Source organism: Chaetodon trifascialis, chromosome 11 (genome assembly GCF_039877785.1).
Source record: "Chaetodon trifascialis isolate fChaTrf1 chromosome 11, fChaTrf1.hap1, whole genome shotgun sequence".
NCBI lineage: Eukaryota > Metazoa > Chordata > Actinopteri > Chaetodontiformes > Chaetodontidae > Chaetodon > Chaetodon trifascialis.
Genome location: NC_092066.1, coordinates 18,890,001 through 18,915,941, shown reverse-complemented (window position 1 = coordinate 18,915,941; position 25,941 = coordinate 18,890,001). Strand labels below are relative to the sequence as shown.

The 25,941-nt window shown below is 43.9% G+C and overlaps 1 protein-coding gene across 4 annotated transcripts in view; it reads right to left on the bottom strand.

The window, feature by feature from the left end:
- Positions 1–18,295, bottom strand: part of tnk2b (tyrosine kinase, non-receptor, 2b) — a 33,491-nt gene extending 15,196 nt beyond the window's left edge. For 2 of the 4 annotated variants that reach the window (XM_070973733.1, XM_070973735.1), the window contains exons 1-3: positions 18,073–18,295; positions 3,443–3,620; positions 1,933–2,003 (exon numbers count right to left, since the gene is read on the bottom strand). In XM_070973733.1, coding sequence (XP_070829834.1) covers positions 1,933–2,003; positions 3,443–3,620; positions 18,073–18,153 — 330 coding nt within the window. In that variant the 5' untranslated portion in view covers positions 18,154–18,295. Of the gene's footprint in view, positions 1–1,932; positions 2,004–3,442; positions 3,621–6,892; positions 6,956–18,072 lie in introns of those variants that run through there. The other 2 variants (XM_070973734.1, XM_070973736.1) reach the window with 1 other exon arrangement.
- Positions 18,296–25,941: the final 7,646 nt, after the last annotated feature.

Here is a 25,941-nt window from a genome sequence, read left to right as displayed (position 1 = left end):
ATACATTGAGTGAATGAGTGAATGAAACCAGTGTGAACTCATTATTGGCTGTTAACAAAGGTCAGTGCTCAGAAACGGTATCGTCAGTGAAAAAGAGGTGTCAATGAATCCCCAGTGCCAAACATATTTGACTGGCCAGATATAAACAGTAGCAAGCGGTGTGCGGTTTCACATTCACACTGGACCAGACATGACATAATGCTGCAGACCTTTTTTAAAAACACCACATCTCTGCGGTCACTGTGTGGTAAGTGGGTTTCAAATAGGAGGCTCGACATTCAGAAGATTCTGACTATGGCAGCGCAGCACGCATACACACGCACAAAGACACACACACACACACACACACACACACACACACACACACACACACACACACACACACACACACACAGGGGGCTGAGGAAGCAGATTACTCTAGCTGAGGATGGTGCCAGAGGGGGAAACAGACAGGTGTAATTATAGACGACAAGCACCATCCTCGAGGCACCACCACTTCCAGTGAGAACAGCCAATACACACACACACATACACGCACACACACCACTGGCAACGTCTGCTCAGTGCTCCTTTCCACGCCTCATTCCTCCGAGCCTTGTGTGTGTAGGTGCATCAGAGTTATTATGACTGCGTGTGTGCGTGATTTTCTACCTTTTATCTCTCAGCTCTCATTTAAAGAAGGTGAACGAGCAACAGGCAGACGTGGTTCTGTCTCTTTAAGGGAGAAACTTTATGCTTCATGGGACAACATTTCTGTGAATGCAGCAAGCTCTGAATCTGTGTGTCACCAACTCTTGTGACTTGACTCGCATATGTGTGTGTGTGTGTGTGTGTGTGTGTGTGTGTGTGTGTGTGTGTGTGTGTGTGTGTGTGTGTGTGTGTGGATGTGGACGTGCTTGTTCTCATGTGAAGGGTCAAGCTGGCTTGTTCTCTGGAGGAATGTTCTCCACAGATGTGTAAGAGTCTGTGGGGAACATTCCAGATGTGCTCTTTCTTTTAAAGCCACAGGCCCACTCGACCAATCATTGAGACCTCTTTCATAATCACCGCAGAGCTTCACACACATGTAGTACGGTCTGTAAGGCCAGAAGCTTCTGCCAGACACACAAGCGACACCTTGACATTATATCAACACTGTGAGACCATTCGCCAGAGCTGGAGACTCCAGTCGTGAAAATGAGGACTTGCACGTCCACTTGGATTTGTCTGCTGTGAGACTCAACTTGAGCCCCATGAGTTGAGCCCCCATGAGACTCAACTTGAGCAGAGATGTGGTCAGAGCACTGATGTATAGAAACACGAAAATGTTCTAAACAGATAGAAACAGAAACTCATCATGGGGCTTTTTGCACAGTTGCACCTTAAGTGTTCTCATTGAAGTATCTGACACATACAGATCATCTGTTATATACTCTGTGTCCATTAAAAAGAAGTATTTGGTGTGGTCTTGTCATTTTCATACTAAGCATTGATTGGCCAGAAAAACTTAAGAAACAGCTCCATTCACACACCACGAGCACCACCAGTGAAGTCCTTTGTTAGTAAAAATTAGAAGAATTTTATGTCCTGATTTAACGCCACAGCAGTATTGAGTTCTCTTAACAGCAGACTGGGATCAGGTAAAGGTTGCATTTTACGAGGTGTCTAATTTCATATACTTGTCTTTACGTAAACAACTGATGAAGCAATCTTATCATATGAGCTGTACGGGGTGAAAAACGTGGTCAGAGTGTTAAGTTTCTAACATGTATTGTTCATAAGCTCTTTTGTCCACACGGTGACCCACACACAGACAGACAGGCAGACAGACGCCACTGTGGCGACATAATGTTAAGCATACCATGTACCATAATAAATGAGTCCTGTGTGTGTGTGTGTGTGTGTGTGTGTGTGTGTGTGTGTGTGTGTGTTTTGTCTGTCTATGTCTGTCACCTTGCTCATCCAGGACTTGCGCTTGCACATTGCTTTCCTCCTTTTCACAGCCTCCCACAGTCGTCTCTGTCCTTTATCAAAAGAATACAAAGAAAAAAGAGAAACGGATGAAGACTGCAGCTGCATCTTGTACTTTGGGTCCGCGTCATGAAGACCCATAGGATAGTTACAGACAATATACTCCATTGAATTTCAAGTAATCTCCCACAATTGGAAGAAAATAACCATCTTTCATGTGAAAGGTGATAAAGAAAAAACAGAAACAGTGGAAATAAGAGAACAGACTGGAGATAAAGTATAAACAAAGTACAGTAAACACAAGAAAGAAGAGAAGATGGAGAGCGTAGTGAGCGGTGAGGAAGCAGAGAGTGAATGTATGATCAGGAGAAGAGGATGTAATTAGTCTTAAGCGGCCTGATAGCCGATGCCCTGAGGACTCCAGTAACAGGATTTCAAACATTACTGCTGCCATACCCTTCACACACACACACGCACGCACGCACGCACACACACACACACACACACACACACACACACATAAAAGACTTGGCACTTCAGTGTCCCTTCCTATTGTGCCTAATTACCAGTTGTGGCTTTAAAATGATATTAAGGGTGTTAGTGATGGAGGATTTGTTCCAGCTATGCTGAGGGTGAGCCAAATGACACTGGCATTACTGCAGACGAATGTAATACTTCAGGCTATGGATGTACAATATCTCCTTATATAGTCATACAAAAGCTGAGATAAAATGGGAATGACATTAAACTTAGCTTTTAATCTCTCTGCGGTCTATAATTAATGGATAAAAATGACATATATGGGACAGAAACTACAGCTGCATTAGGCAAGACTGGGTGACTGCCATTCTCGAGGTGTGCTTGAAGACATGTCATCTAATCAGAGAAAAGAGAGGAGCTGAGGAGACAAATGCTGACTGGCTATGATTATTCAAAAAGGGAGAAAAGGAGCAGTGGAACAGTGGAAACAAGATAGGCAGTTTCCTCAGACACTAGCATGCCTGGCAGCTTCTGAAATCACCATCTTAGTTTAGCATGATAGCATGCTAACATCTGTTGCAGAGCTGAGGCTGATGGGAATGTCAATTGATTTGCAGGTACTTGCTCATAAACCAAAGTACTGGACAAAGTGTTTAGAGGATTACCATTATAGTCATAGTCAAAAGTCAGAGCATCATTAAAGTCAGTAGGATTTATCCTCTGGGAACCAGAGTCTGAACAAAACTGACTTAGAGCCATGCTGCTAGTGTGGCTAAAAAGGAAAGAGGAAGCAATGTGTAGGAAGTTAAAGAAGAGCTGGCGAGGTCTGAACTGAACTAGAATTTGGGTAGGCAAGAAACAAATGTTCAAGAATGCACAATGCAAACAAACAAACTAATATTTGTCTTTAGAGCAACAAAACCTGCAAGTGTGCACACACGCACGCACGCACGCACACACACACACACACACACACACACACACACACACACACACGCACACAGTGTCTCACCTGGTCGACCCATGCCGATCTTCTCCAGGTCTTCGTTCTTGACGTAGTCAAAGTGCGATAGCCGCGTGACGTTAAGGTCATCGCGGATCCGCAGGAAGTACTGCTGCAGCTGCACCTCCATCAGCAGCTCCAGCAGCCATTCTGTGCCTTCCTCACACTGCATGCTACTGCCCAGTTTCTGCGAAGGAAAACACAGGAAACTGAGTTTAAAACATTCAATCAACATTTGCCTCAATGCTTGGTCTCAAACCTGCAAAACACAGCCACATAGAAAGTCACAGAGCAACAATCAAACTATTCTTCTCTGTAAAAAAAGAGAGGAAACTGAGTCCAGATCCACTGTGTGCCCGCCAGTAACCGTTTACAGTATGCTGAAATACCTGCTTAGGCTCATACATTTACATATGAGTCCACATAGTGCCTATAAGCTCCAAGCATATACACACTGCAGACTGGGTTTCCCAAATTGACAACACATAAACAAGGACATGGAGGGAAAAGGGCCAAATATAGCAACAGCTGCCCAAAAAAACAACGGTGCACTAATTCTACTTAAAAGCTTTCAAGCAGACATTGATTGCACACATCCTCTGTCATTGTGGTGTTAATGAACCACTTAGTCAGCAATCTATCTTCTTCAAAACATTCAAATGACATCCAAATAGATTCATAGATATTCTGGAAAGAGAAGCTAGTGTTCTCGAGCAGATACATGAGATGAATGACGCACATCTGGTGTCCATAAGTGTCAGTGAAGACAAACGGGAGGCTCCTAAACAATCTGACCACAATATGTATACCGCACTATGTCCTCCATAAGACACCGAGTCAGACCATCAATCTTCAACGTCACAACGCACCACCCCAGCTTAAAACATCATCCATCACTGTCTACTTAATGGAACAAGCTGCAAGCAGCACAAACTTTCGCTGAAATTCAGCTGATGGGCCTCTTCATGGGTCTATTTGTCAAGATGATGGAGTTCAGTTGTGAGTAAAAAAAAAAACCAGGACAAGATCTCATCTACTCCTCGGTTACACCTGCTCACGCTACGCCACAGTCTCATTCACAGTGTCAATGGGGAAGTGAGCCTGAAAACCGACCCAATCGACACAAAAAAAATTATAAACATTCCTAATCTGCAGAGGTTGACAGGGAGACCTTTGGGGTGGATGCTGCTGGGCGTAGGGGTCACTGCACTGAGTAGTAATTACTGTGTGAATGAGGAACTTCCTGTGCTGGCTGAGACAAGGTTACAAGGTCCAGAGGAGAGTGTCAGCGGGGTCACAGCTTCCTCTCTGTCATTTAAACTTCTTAATGGGTTTGGTTAGAGGTCACTTCCTATTGCTTAATGACAGTGACCTCAGAAGGTAGAGGGTGTCTGTCTGCCTCACACAAATACACACCCAATGTTGGGCCGTGGCAACATGGTTCTACTGTGACTTCTCAACAACGTGAGCGCTTCTGCATTTTCCATGGATTTCTCATGCAAGGTCTGACTGAGGCCGATCTGCTGAGACGGCTCAATCCCCCGATGGTTATGCCAGATGTCCATATCCTGATACAAATTCATTGCAATGCACATTAAAGTGGGTCAGCTGATATCTCTTTAGCAACATCCAAACATGCAGCTTTGGCTCTCATAGTCAGCGGGAGGCTGCGTCCACTCTGACAGGTCAACTGAAAATAGTCTGAGTATCGTTCTGATCAAATGCTCACTATGAGCCTTTGATGTTAGCTTGAAGAGTTAGAGCGAGCCCATTGTTTACCTTCACCAGGATAAGATAATGACCTGTAAGATCCACTTTATAGAAATGCAAGCCACACTGAATGCCTGTGGTGCCTGTGGCTTTAGGTTTAACCACAGCTGCAGTCATTTGAATCCACCTCCATATTTTGCATTTTGCTGCATCATGCCTGAACCTTAGCCTGAGAAAGACGATACAGCGGCCTGTTTGGCTGGTCCACTACTGCGCTAAGCTGTGCCGAATTCTCTCCTACCATGTGGCGTTTATTTGATCTGCAGTACAGTTTAAAGCTAAAGTTTTCCACCACCATTTTCAAACCAACTTTTTTCTTTTGCATCCATGAAAGAAACATTTTTGCATAAATCACATGCCTGCATGGGGCGTGCACCATCTCCACCATCATCCACCAAGTCTGATCCTCCCTGGCAGTCAACATGTAAGTGTTACTTCACTGCGCCGTGCCAAAGACGTAAGGCAGCTTCCTCTTGGGCCTCTTTCCATGACAGTGTCACATCTGAAGCATGAGGGGTCAAAATCAAGGTGCTTAAGCCCTTGTATCATATTTCTCAGCTTGCTAACTAATTTTCAAAACTCATTAGACAGGCATATATATATTATGTTTTACACTTTTCTGGAGACAGGTGCTGCACAGAAATAAGTTGTCATACATTCACTAATAGCGGTTTAGATCAAATGTATATTGTCACCACCCGACACTACTGAACTACTGACATTTTCAGGGGAGAAAAATGGTGAGCGTCTCTCCATTCCTTTGTTACGTTGTCATAAAACATAATTCTCCCAGGTGCCTGTCTTCTGACCTCTCCTGTGTGAGATGAGGAGGAGGACCGATGCTGTAGAGGTGTGAGACGAGCAGGAAGAACACTATGTTCAAAACATTAGGTGTGACTTGTGGCAGGACTCTGAGGAATCCAAGCAGGGCCGGAGGTCCAGTATTAGAGCACTAAATAGTGTCCCCACATTCCTAAAAATGTGTGCTTCTTGGAAAGGCACATGAAATTTTAAAAAAAGAGGAGCTAATTCAGGTTCAAATAAACAATTAAAAGTTCACATTTACTGCGAGTGGATCGGACAAACTAAGTAAAAAGAAAGAGACACAAACAACAAGTGTGACGCAGACAGTGGAAAGAGGGATGCAGGAACTCAGATGCAGAGAAACAACATGAGAAATGCCTCTGGCCTGAATTCATTCCTCATGGTGGTGGAGAAATGCACATACTCTCACTCACACACACACACACACACACACACACACACACACACACACACGCACACACGCACACACGCACACACGCACACACGCACACACGCACACAGACACACAGACACACACACACACACACACGCACGCACACACACAACCATCTCCTGACCAAAGCCATGTCCTGTATCAGATCTGTTCTGCTCTAACATCCTGCTGCAATAACACAACCCTCCCAGAGGACGGCCTCAGTCCAGCTGGAGAGTGCACACACACACACACACACACACACACACACACACACACACACACACACACACACACACACACACACACACACACACCATACCATCTTCATGATACAAATGCTATATTCAAACATCTGGGAAGACCACATGATCCTGACTATAGTTACAGCTATCCATGTCATATGTCCAAATAGTAAAAGCCCGCAGTAGACCAGGGAGAGTCAGACTTACTCGATACACATGAAAGTGAGCCAAGAAGGGGAAGGACTTTTTCAGCTTGTCAAAGCGTCGCATCCTGAATTCCTTCGTCTGGATGAATGTAGGTGCAAATAAAAAAAATTCAAAAAGGTGCGTGCGAGTTTTAAATGATCAGAGGTGGCTGATTGTCTTTTAAACTATAACCAGAGCCATGGTCCTCCCAGTTTGACGTCCCCGGTCTCCAAAGAAGCGCACGCACTCCTGGGATCCGGAGCCACAGCTGCGAACCCGAGAGGGGGAAGAAAAGCTTCCTGCGATCCTGTACGCAAATCTACAACATTCCATGGCGGGGCAATCGTCCTGTAAGCCCCTGCTTTAGCTTCAGCCCCCTCAAGAAGGCAAAGAGGCATTCATGGAGCACTTCAGTGTGCAGAAGAGGTCTTATAATGTGCGGGGAAAAAAGGCTGTAAGAGTGATTAGGAGCTGCTGTTTGCAGCAGAGAAAGCCACCCAGCTTTGCCCTGTGCCCAGTCCAGCCATGTGTCCTCCTCAGACAGCAGTGAGCCAGTCATCCAAACTTGCAGAACTTCACAAATAAGTCACTCCTCCTTCCTCCCTTCCTTTCACTCCCTCTGTCTCCCTATCTCTCTCTCTCTCACACACACACAGAGACTCCCTCTCTCTCTCTCTTTCTCTCTGTCTTTGCGCGTGCAGCTACTGTCTGTTTGCTTTTCCATCCTTCCATCGAGCGTGGGGCTAAAAATAGGAGCGACTTCTCCCCGATTCATTTGCTCGCCAGTCGGGCAGGCAGCACGGACGTGAGAGCCAGAGCGAGTGAGTGTCTCTGGTTTCACATTTTAGGGTGTTACACGATGTGTGTCTGGCTGGTTTCAGAGAACAATAATGTGTGTTTGTCTGTCTCAATGTTTATATCATCTCTTTCCTCTGACTGGATCTATACTCGGTTGTTTGTCTTCCCTTCTTCTCCCACTTTCTCCCCCTCTTCCTACCTTCCTCCTGCAGTTCTTTTCCCCGCTCTACTGTTCACTTTATCTCTCCGTCCTCCCCACCCCGCCTCCTTTCCCTCCTGCAGTCAGTCAGACGGTCGTGCAGTGCAGAGCAGTGCGTGGTGCAGAGGACAGAGGCTTCATGGTATTCCGCCCGGAGGAGCATTTGATCCAGGGCCAAAGGGTCACATTCAACTGCAGGATGGAGGGCTTGTTTCCTGTGATGCAACCCCCCAAACTCACACGCACACACACACGCACACACACACACGAACATGCACGACCACTTCTTCCCCCTCTGCTTCCCCTGCCTGCTTATCTTAAAATTCATCACGGTGGAGAAATTTCACTTTTGGGGTTTTTAGTTTGACTGCCACTGGAGCTGAACGTGAACTTGTGACAGTGTAGTGGTTTACAGTCACAAAATAACGTACAGCAACATTTATGTCAAAATATTCCTCCAATACAGATGATTTTTCCCACTAAATTTCTTGTGAAACACTAAAGAAAGAAAATCTTTTCATAGGTTTGTGTCAATTTGTCAAGAGCCAATAACACTGACAACCAGTCAAGAGAGATCTGTTAACAACCTCCTTCAAGCACAAACCGCACAACTAAGACTGAAACGATCAGTGGACTGATCGATTAGTTCAGCGTCTAGTTTCGTCTTCTCACTTCTTAGTATTTTCTGTATGTCTTTATCTCATGTGGCACTGAGTCAATCAGCGTTGGAATTTGAACTAATGATCGGACAGAACAAGCTACATGAAGACATTTAGCTTTAGAAAATTATAACAGCTTTTCAGTTTACTTAGCCATTTTATAGACCAATGATCAGCCAATTAACGGAGCAAATGATTAATAATGAAAGTATTTGCAGCCCTGCAAACTGCAATCTAGACTTTAGTACCCAATGTGTAATCATAACCCCTCTGTGTTTTAAAGCTGCAGTAGGTAAGATCGAGAAGAGAGCAGAATTAGCTCGAAAATTCGAACCAACACAAGTTGGTTCTCTCTCTCTCTCAGTCGCTAACATACCGTACGCACTGCAGAGTGTTACTGTAACAATCACCATATTAGCTTTATGGTTGTTTGTTGTCTTAGCCGTATGCTGTTGTTGGCAGCGGTGGTATGGACAGTTTCTCCTTTGCGGGTGGATGTTGCTCCGCCATAGCTTTCAGTAGCCTCCTGACTGCTCACAGCGCTGTATGACTGAGCAGCAGCCGGCAGCATGAGTGGAGAGAGAGGTCGGTTTGCAGCGTGTGTGAGTAGTGATTGACAGATGTCAGACACTCCCTCAGACGCTCCTCTGGCACTGATTGGTTGTTTTGTGTCGGGCTCGGTGGATTCTTGCAAATCGCAGTAGGAGCAGTAGGTGGGACCAATGGAGCCACAGATTACATGTTTCATATACTGCTGTCTGGGCATAGGGACAGTTTTACCAAATATGACAAAAAAAATTACTTTTATACAAGTTACCGACTGCAGCTTTAAAGGCAGCAGTAGCTTTGCAGACTGAATCCACTTATCTTCTGTTTACAGCAGTACAAACAGTGAGGATACATCACAAAGGCAGCAAATGTCTGTCAGTGGGTGACTAATGCTTCAACTTACAACTTAAAACAGCTATTTTAACAGGACCTGCCCACCTGACCTCAGTCAACTCCTCCACTCCTCCTCTGTCTCAGTGACGTCTTTTCTGTCTTTTAGCACTGCAGCATGGAGGTCTATAACCCCACCCTTCTCCTCCCAATCCTTCACTCCTTCATTAATCCCCTCTTTTTCACTCTGCTCCCCTCCCTCTTTCCCTCCCCAGGGTCTGGCCAACTCGTTGCATTTTCTTCTTTATTTGGTGCTGCCTTTTATTTCCTGCCTCTAATCCTCCAAAAATGTTATCTCTCTCCCCCTCTGCTGACTATAAACAAACCCTTACCAGCTGCTTTTCAGACCCTCAGCAGCAGCAAGCCCCCTCTCATTCTGTCTCCTGCCAAACAGCATTAAGCTTTTGGTTTTCTAATTTCACAGGGTTTTGTTCTCTCTGCACATTGCTTTTCTTTGCTCGCTGCCAGTTAATCAATCTATTCGGCATTTGACTCTGCCTTTCCCTTTTCACTTTGCATGTTTTTCTCCCTCTGTCTCCCTCCTCCTCCGTCACTCTGCTCTGCTTTCAATTAGGAAGATCCGAGTTTACTAGAGGAAGGAAGGGAGGTGAGCAGGCGATGGAGTCACGGAGAGGAAGGAAAGTGAAAAACAACAACAAAACAGGGATGTTGTCATAAAATGTCTGACTTTAATTAAAGACAGGACAGCAGAGGTGGTGCTGTGCTACAGTTCTGTTTATGCGTCTGTCGGTGTGTCAGTTTGTCTCCATTCACAACAAGACCAGCAGCATGTTTTCAGTTATCTGATTTACTATGAAGTCATTCAAAAAATCTGAGGGTAGCATTTCTCTGAACATCTGTCAGAAGATCGTGAGCCATTCATTCTTATCATCGAAGCAGAACATTGCCTATGTGATCAATTTGTCTCAATGACCCACTTTAATCAAAATGTCACTATAAACATGACAGAAACAGTCAATAAACAAGATTCATTTATCACTTTTGCCAGAGTTTATACTAGTCCAAACTAATTTTGGTTGAAAAAAAAAACCCTAATTTAAGACAAGAACGATGAAGCACAAAATATTCAACTCTGATAACAAAAAATCGGAAAAAATGTAAATGACAGCAGAATGCACAAAGTGTTCCTGAGCCCATGTAGTAATATTCTTTACACAGTCATACATTGTTTGTGAACGACTGAGCCTTTCCAGGATGCATCTTTCATACTTAATCATAATACTAACACCTGTTACCAATGAACCTGTTTACCTCTATGAGCTAACACTCAACATGTGATCAATGAGATGCATGTTGATGATTCCCAGTGAGAAGGAACAAATAGGGAAATACAATATGTAACCAAATGAATCTTTTTATATCATAGAAACCAGATGAAATGGATTGTGGGTAGTTCTTAAAGCAAAAAACCTACATCAGTTTTACAAAACTGCTCGTGATGTCGATGTCATCCATGTTGAAGGAGTCTCTTTAGTCCAGAGATACTCATTGCGCGGCTCGCGAGCCACATGTGGCTCATCAAGCTTTAATTGGTGGCTTGCATAGTAGCTTAGAACAATACGGTAACACAGCCAATACATTTTTTCAAATGGGCTACATAAACACACGGTGAACACTGCACTACAAAAACGCAAACATCTGCATTATACGTCTCCCTTCACCTTAATAATGAAGGCATTGATTAAGGCTTAATGGTGTTTCCTAAAGGGGGCACTGTCAAATCTGGCAACGGAGCCCACTTCTGGCATTGTTTACAACACTGTCACACTTGACCGCAGCGCACGCTACCTCCGCTAGCCAGCGTGAGATGCAGGCACAAAATGCATCGTTTTTTAATAAAAAAAGGGGCAAAAACCAGCACAAAAAAGCATGAAGACACCGGAGAGGGGACTTTCCTGTACCCAGTAAAAACGAAAGGTATGAAGCATACAAGATGAGCAAAGGAAATTTAAAGAAAAGTGGACAGACGAATTCTTATTTATTCTTCATGGCATGAATCCTCTCTGCTCAATAAGCAAACAAACCCGCGCCTGTTTCAAACGAAGCAACTTGGAGCGCCATTTCAAAATTGCGCATCCAAATTTCAATGAAAGTTATCTGCCTGGCAGAGAACACTTGCACAGAAAGTGATGTCTTTCTTCAGGAGCGTATACACCTGTGAGTCAACATTTTCAACCATGAACACAGAAAAGGAAACACAGAAGCCGACTGAGCCATGCTCATCTTGAATGCCTCAATGTGATTGCAACAACAAACTAAAAACACAACATGAGGAAGGTCAAGGACATGCATGCAAGCTTCTGCTCATCCCAGTATTAAGGCAAATATGGTCTTAATTGAAAATGTATCGGCTGTGTTGTTTCTTTTTTTTGTGGGATGTCCAATTTATATGTAGAAATGCACATCTGCAAAGGTGACTTGGTATGTTGTTGTAAAAGTGGCTCTCCCGCTCTGCCCGTGTGGCTCTTGTGAAAAAAATAGTGAGGATCACTGCTTTAGTCCGTCCCCCTGCTCGTATATGAGGAGGTGTGACCTCAGCAGCCATCACTTTTAAAGAAGTTGTGCTGTTTGGTCATTATGGGTATGTATTGTATATCATAATCAAAACAAGCTTCTAAATCAAGCTCTCAAGTCATCCACACCTAAAGAAAGGGTGGTGAGGTGAGCTTAAATCACAACGACACACACTGCTACACTGCTCTAACACTCCCTCACACGCAGTACGCTGCGTTGTCAGCAGGCCTCCTAAAGGTCAACAGCCTCTACACTACCTTTAATTCTTCTTGTGCTTTTACTAATGTTTTATGAGAACTGGCTGAGGGGGGGTTGCTGCACCACTGCCCATTACGTACTCCTTTGGATTTCTCCTGGCCTCATTCAGCCATCACTTGTGTCATTCTCTCAGTCATTCAGACGCAGATGTGACGTCATGAATCTGGCTCCAAATCATCAAGCACACAGGATATGACAGGACATTAGGGACAAAGAAAAAGCAAAGACCCTTTCCTGCGCTCCCTCTCTTCCCCCTTTGTAAGCACACACACACAAACAGACTCTCACACAGGGGCTGGAAACATAACTCCCTGAAGTGGGTTATGCCATTAAAGGCATAAAAAGTCCACGCGATCTCCACTCTTTTTAACCATAAGTTGGCTAACATGCTTCGGGAAGGAATGGGTCACAGTAAAGTCAATTTTATTGCGATGACAAGTAGAAAAATATTTGCTTAAGTATAGAAACAGTTATGTAACTCACATGACTGTGAAACAGATGATTTAAAATAGCCTGCATTCCTTCAAATCAGCGGCTGGACAGAGAGCCTGTTACTGTTTCTGCAAGTGCTGATTTTAAAACGTGAACACAAGTGAAAATAAGCATTTTCCAGAAAGAACATCCAATACAGCAGAGAGACAACTGATTCTCAGCTACGCAGGTGTGTGTGTGTGTGTGTGTGTGTGTGTGTGTGTGTGTGTGTGTGTGTGTGTGTGTGTGTGTGTGAACAGGTATTTATCACGTTGTGGGGACAAAAATCTGTTTACACAGTCACATTGTGGGGACTGACCTCCCTTATGGGGACAAAATGCAGGTCCCCTTAAAGTAAATCATTAAATTTCAGGGTGCAGACTGAGGATAGGGTTACGGGTTAGGTAAGGTTAGGTTAGGTACAGGGTTAGGAATAGGCAGATAGTGGTTATGGTTAGGGTTAGGGTAAGGGTAAGGCTCCAGGAAATGAATGTAAGTCTATGTAATGTCCCCACAAGTGATATAAACACAACATGTGTGTGTGTGTGTGTGTGTGTGTGTGTGTGTGTGTGTGTGTGTGTGTGTGTGTGTGTTGACTCAGGGCTCATCTGCAGCTGACAGTGGAGACGCTGGACAAAGTGTTGTGTTTGTATTCTAACACTTAATTTGAACTTCTTAAATCATGACTCAGACAAATATGAGCAAACCCACTGAGGAAACGAACTGAAGCTAAACTGAAAAACAAAATGCAAATAAAAAAAGATGAAAAATAAAGGACCCCTGGTCACAGTGCTGTCAGCTGCCTCCTGGCTAAGCAGATTAGACCAGCAGGATTAATGGTGAGTGAATGAAGCTGCAGCTGCACTGTGACACCACTAGGTCGCACCAGTCTTATGATGGAGTGTCCAGCTGATGCTAATGCTCTTTGCATTAGGTCAAGCTATGATGATTGCTATGTGGATCGCACTGTATTCACTGTGATGTGAGGAGAAACTGGATTAAACCAGTCAGCTGAACGACATAAAACAATTCAAACTATCAATTTTGGTTCATATTGATTCAAGGAATATATTCAGATATTAATCACTGGCGTTAACAGTAATGGCTGCAAAGCACAACCTCAATCTAGCCCCCTCAAAGCATTTTATTATACCTCTGTTAAGTCATTATTTACAAATTAAACGGTGACACATTATATCACACATCATACTGACATTTAGCGTTCATTTATCATTATTTAGAAGTTGAGATCGTTAGTTTCTGTCCTATTTGTTACCTGTCAGAGTCCAGGACCTGCCTCCTGCACATTCTATATGACAAGTAATCATCATTGGGAACATGATGAGGCAGGGAACTAATTAATAACTTAATGACTGTTCTTCAAATAATACAGACTGGGGACAACTAGGAAACTATCTATAGTGAGTGTTAATATTATCAGCTCACGTTGGCAGAATGTGATGTATGTTCTGTTTACTGTCTGGCCAGATAATATAAATGTTTCCCTTTTTTCTCTCTTTGTTGAACACACTGTCGTGACTGAGTATCCTGGTCATGACCAGGTTTTTGGAGTATCCTGAATCAGAGTTGCACAGTAAGTCCAGTATCCTGGTTTCAGAGAGCTGTATGAGGCCTTATGATGGATTGGAGAGGCCTGGATATGCAAGCTGGAGCGCTCAGACAGAAACCGGGTTCCTGCGCCATGTAAACACCTTATCTGAGTTTGTAATCTTCCTCTGGCGTGCTCGCAGCCATCAACTCAAGTTATGTAGTAGTACATGATGAATAAGATTTAACGATCATCAATGCTGAAATAAAGGGCAATCCTGACTTTCATAATGCAGATCATGAACAGCAGAGCGGTAAATGCAGCGATTTCTGAGTTCAAATAGCCAGAAACCGAACCGTATTCATTTTGCACTGTTGAAGTAACTCAGTCTATACAGAAATGAGCAGCTGAGATGTTCAGGAACATGGAGACTGTCAGGATTATGTAGAGACACGATGCTCCATGTAAACATATAAACCAAAAACAATCAAAACCACGATGCTAAAGTGCAGGTTCTTCTAGCTCAGCTCACTCGAAGCTCAGTGCAAACGAAGCTACTATGAGCTGCATTACTTTGCCCTTTGAAATGTTAAATATGTCCATTTTCAAGTTAAAGTGGTTTGTTTCTGTTGTTGAACTGTGTCTCTTGCGCCTGGCTGCCTTGGTCCCTCACACTTACAATGAAGCAGCTACTGCAGGCCGGTCCAGCTGCTCATAGCTGGCCCTCATTTCTTTCTTGTGTGCGCGCACACACACACACACACACACACACACACACACACACACACACACACACACACACACACACACAGTAGTATGACTCAATAGCTGTTCTACTGGAATGTGAAAAGGATGCTAATTACTGTAAAGCTCAAGTTAAATGTCTGACAGTGTAGAGTGTATTATCATGAATTGACATCAAATTAGTGGCTTGCTGGCTAATAAGATTATGAAGAACAAAGCGCTGTGTGAGGTCTGCATTGTGAGCACTGCAACACACACACATTTATCTTGATTCTGTAATATGATGCTCACTGTACACAGACACAAGCACGCAGAGGCATGCGCTCACACCGGCTGGATTCCCACTGACGTACAGTGTTGGGGATTAAGATAGCTTAGTGGATTGGCGAATGCGCAGCCAGTGCATTTCTAAAATAAGTCGCAACCTTTTGGTGGCAAAACATGAATCTGCGGTTTGGTGTCGGGTGCCAAAAACCAGCAGAGCAGTGTGAAGGAGTTGTAGAACAAACATCATTAATCCCCTTTACAACTGTGCAAGCAAAACATCTACACACACACATACACACACACACACACACACACACACACACACACACACACACACACACACACACACACACTCTGACGATACCTCTGAAGGACGCATGCATGCACAGACAGAGATGAGTCATTCCTGATCTCACAGATAGTAACCATCTGCTCAAGTCTGGCTTTTACGTTCTCCTTAAATCCCCTCACCGTCCACCTCATCGTTCACAGAGGGGAGAGGCGCTGCGCGGTGGTGGGCGCTAACAAGAACTGACAGTGGGAAGGAAGAAAAAAAAGTTTTGGACACAAACAGACTGCTTCCAGGCAAACACAGAACATATGTGCCCCCTTTCGGTCGCTTGGCCTAATATTCATAATGCCAGACAACCAAAACAAACGCCCGCTAATGCTTCCTAATGTGGCCTCCCTCCTGAGCCATCTCCTCTGTGATCCCCTAAAGCTGGCTAAGAGGGGAAAGGAGGGTGTGAGTGAAAAATGTCGGTCAAATGTCAGGATGGACCTCCTACAGACAGTCAACGGCATCTGAAGCAAAAATGTAGCAGAGTGTGTGTGTGTTAGGGTGAGATAAACGGAAAATATCTATTGTTCCCATTTTAAAAAAATACAGCAGCTGCTCAACGACATAATGCTGGCTGCCGTTCACTAATCCCCTCATGCTGCAAAGCATATCAGAAATAGGTATTAAGGATAAAATGGTTGCAGTGATAAACAATGTGTATTTGTCAACTCTACCCTCTCCCCATTCTCTTTTTCCTCTTGTGAACTCCTCTCCTCTCCTCTCCTCTCCTCTCCTCTCCTCTCTTGCGCATCGTTCTCTCTCTTTCTCTGACTTACTGATGGTGATGGCTGCACGCTATCAGTGTGTTAGGGCTGTGTGTGTTAACACCAGAAAACCGCTGTATTCAGCACCAAGCTGCAGCTGTAGAAGGAGACTGATCTGATTCATCCCCCAGCGACCAGGACAGCTGCAGCATCCACCGGCTTAACACTGAACTAACAAACAGACCCTGAACGCAGCACACAGTCCACATTCATGGTGTTTAAACTGTTGCGCAGATCTACACATTTATCCACCCGCCTGTATTTTTTATACCCGTATGTGTGTTGGAAAACACAATAAAATACACCCTCATACAGGGAAGATTGTCAATCAGAAACAGTCCAATCACAGAAGATGAATGCAGGCAGGGATTCAGTGTCAGCTTTGGGGACTTGACAGTTTTTGATCTTCTGTGCCTAATCTATAAGGCTCAGACATCAATATTATACATTTCACAACACTCTGGTTATTACTGTCACTCACACACAACCAGCCACACACTGGCCTTTCCATTTTCACTTCAGCACATTCGGGAATCTTGTGCAAACCAAACAAACGAAACATCCATTGTGATCTGACCGATTACTGTACTGAAGTGTACTTTTCAGATTCCAGCCGGGAAACTTTTCTCCCTTTGTCACATTTATGGTCTGTCTCCCTACAGTATGGTACCAAATATGCATTTCAGACAGCCGAAAGAATGGCCGGGGCCTGACAGCCATCAGAGAGGACGTAGGGGTTTGCGGAAGAGGTGGGAGGGTATAAAATGTCATACTTTGCCTGTCACCGAGCTCATTCAGCAGCACTTCATCAATGACCTCATGGTCCTGCATTCAGTAACTCAGCACACACAGGGGCTGGCCTTGTGTGTGGGCGAGAAGGCTGTGTGTGGTGTGTGTGCATGAGTGTGCGGTGGTTGAGGGTGACGGTGACATATGAGTGCAAAAGAGCTGCTTCTGTGCGACAGATGAATGAGTGCTTCTATAGGTCTATTACACAGAATCATATCGACACAGTAGGTCTCTTTCAAAGGAGACATTTTGATCTGTAGCACAGGTGTTATTAACAATGGATCTGATCTGCTGTGTGTCCCACTGAACCATGGCAGTGTGACAGTGAACCAGCAGCTAAATAGAATTCATTTGATTATCTACACTGTCTGCGAAACGACAACATGTCTTCTGAGAAAAAGAAAGGCAAAGATTACTGACAGCATAAATTAAGAAAATAACACTGCATCTCCCAGAGTGCCACTTGGTCAGAAAACATCTGCCTGTGATGATAAAATGTTCCTTTTATCACAAAAAAAACACACAAATGTTGCACACACAAAACAACATCTGCACACTCCATAGAGGTGCAACACTGTTGCTTAGGTTACCGCCACTAAAAGATACAAATTCGCACATTTTCTGGAACAAAGATACATATTAGTGCATCGGGAAGCATAATCCATAAATGACTTGACAATCTAAAATTAATTTTCAGCTCAGTAAGAAATACACCTCCCTCAGTAACCACCACAACAAAGCCTTACATCATCTCACAGCCTTTAATTTCCTCTCAGCAGGATCCATAATACCTGCTGAAACTACAGCTCACTGTTTGTGTGTCATCCATGTTTGTCTATAACTGCATGGTATGATCATGGCTATGATGAAAGAAACTGCAGAGGTCTACCTCTTCATCATCGCTGGGCAGGCGCTCGTAGTCAGACTCGGTCGTTTCCTGCAGCCTCTGGTATTCTGCCGTCTCCCCCATGGTGGGGCTCCTGCACCCAGCCGGCACCTGCCCGAGGCAACGTGTCCTCAAAGTACCCAAATAGCCACAGCTCCAGTCAGTGAGTAAACCCACTTAGTCAGTCAGTCGGTCAGTCAGCACGCCGCAAGGTCCGTGCTGTCATTAGGAAGACGAGTACAGTATTCTGCATGTCACGCACAGTAGAGCGCTGCATTATTTCAGATAGCTGAGCACATTATTTGTAATCATTCAACTAACAACGCTGCCGCCTCCAGTACTCCCACCTTCATTGTCTTCCTCATTAAGGGAGAGTCAGCTTTCCTTGAAAATGGCCAGACAATGAGTTCCTCATGTTCACATAGTGACAACAGTATTCACTGCCTGAGCAGTCTGTAAAAACACAGGTGCTTATCTTTATGGAAATAGGTTTTAATAACGAGTTCCTCCTTCAAGCTGCAGACAATAATTCTTGATGCAGAATAACGATACTCCCTCTTTTTGCATTGTTGTGTGCAGGCGGGGATTCCTCCTCTTCTGAAGTAAAACAGAGGACAATTTGCTTCTTTTAAAAAGATGTACAGTTTGTCCTTTTCATGTGTCACCGGCGCAATCTTCAGGAAGCCCCCAAGCCTTTGAAACTGATCATTTATTGATCGTTATTGTCCTCCTAGACCAGGAAATCCCATGTGTAGAAGCTGCTGCAGTAAGGATGGAGCGGTGGGATCATGCGTCCAAGGTGTGGCACTGGAGGTGACAGATCCGACAGGCTCTATTTCTGTTGCCCCATCTCACGCCACGGTAATCATCTCTACCCTCAATCTCTCTCTCGCTCCACCTCGCTCATCTCTGCTGTCTCTCTCTCTCTCTCATTGGCCCTGCCTTAGTGCTGACGCATGCTCTTCATATCCCCTCTCTCTCTCTCTCTCTCTCTCTCTCCCTCTCTCTATTTGTGTGCCCCAGGCATCACTCCGGCCTGCTTACCTCCTCTCACTCATCACCGGGAGTGACACATCACAGCAGCCAAGGGGAGAGATCGTACAGGAGCTGTTTTTCATTTTTCACCTGTTTCGTTTCAGCCGTCCTTTGTGTGTATTTTTTCCCCCACACAGATCTTGAGCAGCTGTCCAATCGGACTGGCAGCTCAGCTCTGACGATCACAGCTAAGGTCTGGGAGGATTTTTAACTCTGCTTTGTCCTAAACGGACTTCCTGATTGCTCGATGCCTAATCCCTCGCTGTTGTTGTTATTGTTTTCCCCCTCCTCTCCTCCTCTCAGCCCTCACCCGCTAACCCGATTTCCGCACCCCATCCACTTCATTTTTTTTTTCCATTTCAGCCTCAGCTCAATGATTTGGTGAGTGGTCGCCCTCCTCTATTACCGTGGCAACATCAACCCGTTCCACCCCCTCCCCGCTCCCCTGTGTCCTGTAGTCTTGGTGATCCAGTCAGCGGTGGTCCTGATAGAAGCGACCAATGGTGTCGAGGCATGCCGACATGGGGAGGGAGGGGGAGGATAGATGGTGGCGAGAGGCGGGGGAGCCCTAATGAGTAGAGTTAATCCTCCCTGTGAGAGGGAGAAAAACACGGCCATGCTGCTTTGTGTGTGTTTGTGTGTTTATTCGTGTGTGTGTCAAAAGCACCTCTCCACGATAGGGAGGGTATCTAGGCCATCTGGATCCTTGCTGAGTGGACATCTGGATGCAGGAGAAAATAGAATAAAAGAACAATACGTGTGTGTGTGTGTGTGTGTGTGCACGTGTGTGCATACATGTGCATGACACTACCTCCTGGACTTTCCCAAATCCTAGTGTGACTAGCAGCATTGCAGTGTAGCCACTGATGCCATTGAGCAGATCTTTAACACATGTAAATGACAGCAGCGCACAGTGCTTGTTGACTCATATGCCTCCGTCTCCACCCCTCAGTCCACTCACTCTTTATTCTTCCTTCTTTCTATCCTTAACACTTGCCTTCTTTCCTTCTCCCTCCTCTCATCTCATTTGTGCCTTTCCTCTTGTTCTCACTGCCCCTTTCTTCTCCCTCTTTCTGAGTCCTTTCCAGTCCTGTTGATGTCCTCAGGCCGGTTATTCGCCGGTTATTCGCAGCCCACTGAGCAACATTGGCCTTTTGCTCTCGTTTCTCTGCCTCTGCTCTACTGCTGAATCTGGTCCTCTGGAGGCCGACTGTCACACGTGTGAGCGGCACGCAACATTGCACTGTAAACACGCACTCACAACATGCACTCACCTCCACATAAAGGCACATGCACACGCATCCGTTTCTACAAAACTAAAACACAGAGACACTGTACATGCATGCAGACACACACAGGAGCACAGACGCCTGCATGTCCTCATTCACCACTGGCCATAATGTTGATTATATCTATGTATGTGTTGAGGGCAGTGTCAGCGATCACAATCAAATTCCCTCTGCCATAAATAAGCCTAACATGAACCAGTGAATTCTTACAGGCTGCGCCCTCCTTCCCTCTCTGCTTACGATGTGGATGTATGTTTTCTGGTCTCTAGGGTGAGCTGTTGTGTTGCTCCCCCTCCCTCTCTTACACCTGAATCCCACATCAATGATCCTTACTGGCCAGGCTGGCCACTGGAGCAGCCTATCAGATCTCTGAGTACAAACCTCGAAACGCTCACAACCTCATTTTCTCTCTCTCCATCTCCTCATCTCCAACACCTACAGCAGTACAAATGTATTTGCTTGACATACATCTTGGTTAAACACAGTGAGATATGATGTCCAGCATCACAAACTATGACTTCAACTGAACACAGTTGCATGAGCACAAACAACAACAGTAGCACACACAATCGAACATTACCACATTAAATATGGAATGCACAAGACAGACAAGTGAAGTGAGACAAAGCCAGACAGCGGGGAGGATGAAGAAACAGACAGACAGACAGACAGACAGGCAGGCAGGCAGGCAGGCAGGCAGGCAGGCAGGCAGGCAGGCAGGCAGGCAGGCAGGCAGAGGTGGGACATCCTGGCCAGGTGAGGCTGTGATAAATGGAGCAGGGCTGAGTTGTGGTATCGTTGGGGTCGCTGCTCCCCACCACCTCCCCCTGATGAAGTTAACGCGCTCCATTAGACTGTATGGTAGACCAGTCCAGAGGAGAAAGGCTTATCGCATCAAAATAATCAATACAATCAATACAACCAAGGTAGAAGTAGAGAAGTAGAATAAAAGCTTAAAGAGTAAGGAAAAGCAAAAGAAGAAGATGCTCCTTTTTTGGAGTAAAGCAATACATGCTGAATATGTGGACATCCACACAGTCACAGGAAATATGTCAACATGTTCCTGACTGTGACCTTCCACATTTTGTACCTCTTGCTTAACTTCCTTCCATATTTGCAGAGTTGTCTGTACTATAACATCTGCCCAGAGAGGATGTCTTTTTATCTTCTATCCCTCAGTGCACATCAGAATAAACTCTTACTGTCTCAAAAATTCAGTGGAAATCCACATTTTTGGTCAGAAAATCTCATTTATTTATTAATATTTTCATCTAATCTTAATCTTCCTAACTGAATCTGCTGTTAAATCAAAGTATGAAAATATTCAAGTTGAATTGAACATAAAACTTTTAATTTAAACTTTTATCATGGACAGGAACATCTGTACTTGTATGTCATTACTGTACCTTCTACTTTAAAAGTGCTTTTTTATTATTATTAACTAATTTATGAAAATCCAAGCAAACATTTTTCTTATTCATACATGTCATATTTCAGTCACGTTCATGTCTTTGAACATATGCTATCACTCAGAGAGAACCACACCTTCACCTCCAACCTCTCTGCTTCCATTACACACCACATTTCACACAGTCTCCTCCAGAAACCTGGAAAACCCCTTTAATAACCAAATACTGTGGCTTCGACCTTTGACCCCAGAGGCTTCATTTGTCAGCCATCTTGCGTCAGGGGGAAGGTAAAGCCGAGCCTGTTAAAACACGTAAACGCCTTCTCTGTCCCCGTGATGGAGAGCACGGAGAAGCAGAGCAGACAGGCTGTGGGTGTAACGGCACCACGTTCCCAGCACAAACATTACACGCCGTTTAAAGCCGGCCTTTAAGACACCGTTTAGACTCCTTAAAGACTAAAAGGACTGGGACTTCGGGGTCCCTCCTGTCTCTTTACGACTGTTGGTGGGTAGACCACAGGCTCTGGGGGCAGCAGTAAGCTTTTGAACAGGAGCTGGAAGAAATCCCTGATGTCTACTACTGATGTGGGGCTTGAAGGGTGGAAATATAGTCAGGGTAGTAACTGGACAGAACGGCCTCTTCTCCAGTTATGGGGTACTTTATCTATGTGTGTGTATGTGTGTGGGTGTGAGTGTGTGTGATGACTTATTTTATACACTATATGATTGAATAGCAGATAAAATAATCAATACATCTTGATACTAGTATCATTAAATGGCATTTTCAAGAGTAAAGAGTCGTTTCAGTGACAGATGGAGGATCATACTGTACTGTGTTTTAAATGAGAAAATCAAAGAGGCTACAGATTTCACTGTAGTTATACAAAATATGAGAAGTTACTGTTTTCTCTGTTCTATCATTGTGAATTGAATATCCTTCAGTTCTGGACAGGACACTTTTTTGACAATTTATAAATCCAATGATGAGCTGAGAAAATAATCGGCGAATTAACTGCTAATGGAAATAATCATTAGCTGCAGTCGTATAAAACGGTCCGAATCGATGCAGCAGAGGCCGACATACTGTGTGCTGACTGTATCACTGGATCTCTTCCTGTAATGCATTTATCATTAGACCCATGTTTCAAACTCCACTCCCCCAGTTTGCAATGTAGACTTTCGGAGAAAAGGGTGAACGACTCAAGGCCGAGCCGAGATGACCGCTATGACTTTATCATGGTTGTATTTTCATATTTGACAGAGCTCCTCCACAGACACAGAAAACATTATGCATCTGTTTTTACAAGCTCAAAGTAACGAGTAAACTCTCAGTTATGTCTAAAATCAGCTGAGTCTTAAGTTGATTCATAATAACAACACATTTAACTTGTTAAAATAAGACTTGGGCGAGGTGCATCTCACTGACCCACAATCCTGCCAACACAAATATCTTTCCACACATCCTCTTTATCCACTTTGTATGAAACAACCTGCAATTTTCATGGTGAAGCAAAACTAATTTTAATAACATTCTAATAATAAAAAATAAATCAGCATCAAAAGTCAGTTTCCTGTGCTGAAGGTGAACAATGGGTAACAGTCCTGTTTCTGGTGGGACTTCACATGAACCCCCCAGCATTTAAAAGCACCCACGAAATCAGAACACCCACCCACCCACAGCTTCCAGTCAGAGATCAAATCTTGTTGATGTAGACGATGACTTCACCTCGCTGAGGGTGAAAAACACCGGACGTGCTACGAGATGATTCACCTCTCTGCGATATGAGGGGAGACATTAAGAGTGACCACGACTGCCACTGTGCTGAGGTCAGCGCTCCTGGGAAAATGTCCACACAGTAAAAACGTAATGGGCCAGTGAGTCAGCTGACATAGCTGTGGTCGGGGTGTGGACTGTGGAGACGTGGGACAGCAGCTCCATCAGCATCTCTGTTCTTCTGCTTTTATTTTTACCTTTACCTTCAACAACCCTGACAGCTGACCCACGTGCCGCCCGTCAAAACTAAACCTCTTGTCTCGCCTTAAATCCTCACCACGTGCTGAAACACCTTCACGAGATTTTCAAGTACATGTGATGTTCCTGCTGCCTCATTTCTGGACAAAGAGGAGGCAGGTCACACCAAGTATTTCAATATTTAATGCATCTTGTAAAGCATTTATCAAAGTCAAATGCCAAACACTTCTCAAATATGAATATTTGCTTTTTTTTTGTTTTTAGTAAATTCAATATTTCAAATTAGTCGGACAAAAAATTCTGTCATTTTTGGGCTGTGGGAAATTGTGACATTTTTCAAATTTTCTGATATTTTATATTGTAAACAATTCATTAAAAAAATAAGCAACTGATTAATTGATTAACTGCAGCCTTAACTATTTTCAGTATCAATAAAGTGAATTTTACCATTATTCCATTAATCTAGTATTGTATAAAATGTCAGTAAATACTTAAAAAAAGTGAATCAAAGTTTCCCAGAGCCCATGGTGATATCTACAAATCACACTGGACCAACAGCTAACCTAAAAATATTTAATTTATAATAATATTTAAGAGAGAAAAGCATCAAATTGCTCACACATTGCTGGGAGCAGTGGATGACATTTTATCTTGAAAATATTTAGAAATTTAAGCAGTTATAAAAGTTGATGACAATTATTTCTCTGTGGATTTTCTCAGTGATTAATGAGCTAATCATTTCAGTATTAATGTAAAGTGTATGGGGGTGTGATTGATCAAACCAGATCAAACCACGTTCTCACTTTGCTGACGTGTAACAAAGAAAAACTCATATCAGCTCGAGCAGATATGTTTGTTAGCTGCAGTAAATCTACATTATGTGAGATAGTATTGTGTAACTGTACAAAACTTCAGAAACTTGTGCATCAAACAATAGAAGAAGAACGACAGAGAAAGAAATTTTGCTGAAATCATATTTTTTCATGGCCCAGCCTTTTTCCAAGAACATGGCAACAATGATTTGAAGTGGAAACAGACAACGCTTCCGCCCGCAGCATTTTCCAAGTGATAAATAATACTGTCGGTGTCCCTGTCTCGAACACTAGATCGCTTTCCGTTTTCCTCAGAGGAGCAGAGACACACTGCGTTTGTTTCCATGAAGAAACGATCGATGGCACTTTTGAAATAAGAGCGTAGAAAGACGCAATCTACCAATCTAAATACCGATGGTGTTATTGTTCTACTGCCATTTAACTGTGTAATCTACAAATATTTCATATTTGTAGCAAAAATATTGTCGATGCCAGATTAACTTACATTTTTAGTGAGAGATGACTCTCCTGTTTACTCTTAATTAAGGAGGGGCTCCCATGGCTGAGGTGTTAAGACCCTGACCCTGAACTGCAGCTTGCCTGGTTTGAAACCAATCAGGAAATCTTTTAATTTCCTGTCGTCCTTTTGTTATCACTATGTCGTGAAGGTATACAATGCCACAATTGATAAACAATGTTTGAATTATTATTACATTGGCCAAATTTTCTTTTCCTCTTTAAGGCTGCTTTATGTCGTCCAGTCAAAATCTAAAATAAAAAAACATAAAACATACCAGATCTCAACTGGGCACATAAAGATTAACACTTTTTAGATCAACTCTTGTATCAATTTCTCCACTCAGTTAATCGTGATATGTAGCATGTTTCATATCGGTCAATTTCTTATCAAGAGTGAAAAACCACTATGTAGAGCTTCAAGCAGTCAGTCTAAAACTGTAGACCTAATGAAAAGGATGGGGCTGAATGACGGCTTGTCCCCAGCCCAGCAGGCTCAGTTTGGATCAATCACGGTTGGGCACTGAGTCAAACATCCTAATGGCTTCCACTTATCGAAGAACATACGGTATTTCATACTGAGCTGTCAGGAGAAATATTATCCTCAACAAATCCTCCCTCATCACCCCTTTCCCAGAAAGATTTCCACTTCAGCTGAATCAGAGGTGGACAGGCACGCGAAGCAAATCCACTGTGGACAGAGGTGTGTGAGAGAGAGATGAAGGGACAAAGACGGAATACGTGTGTGTTTGTGTGAATGTGACAGAGTGAGAGACAGATACACCTCCATGTTAAATAATCCTCAGCTCTCATGCTGGCTTTCTGGGAAGTGTTAAGGGG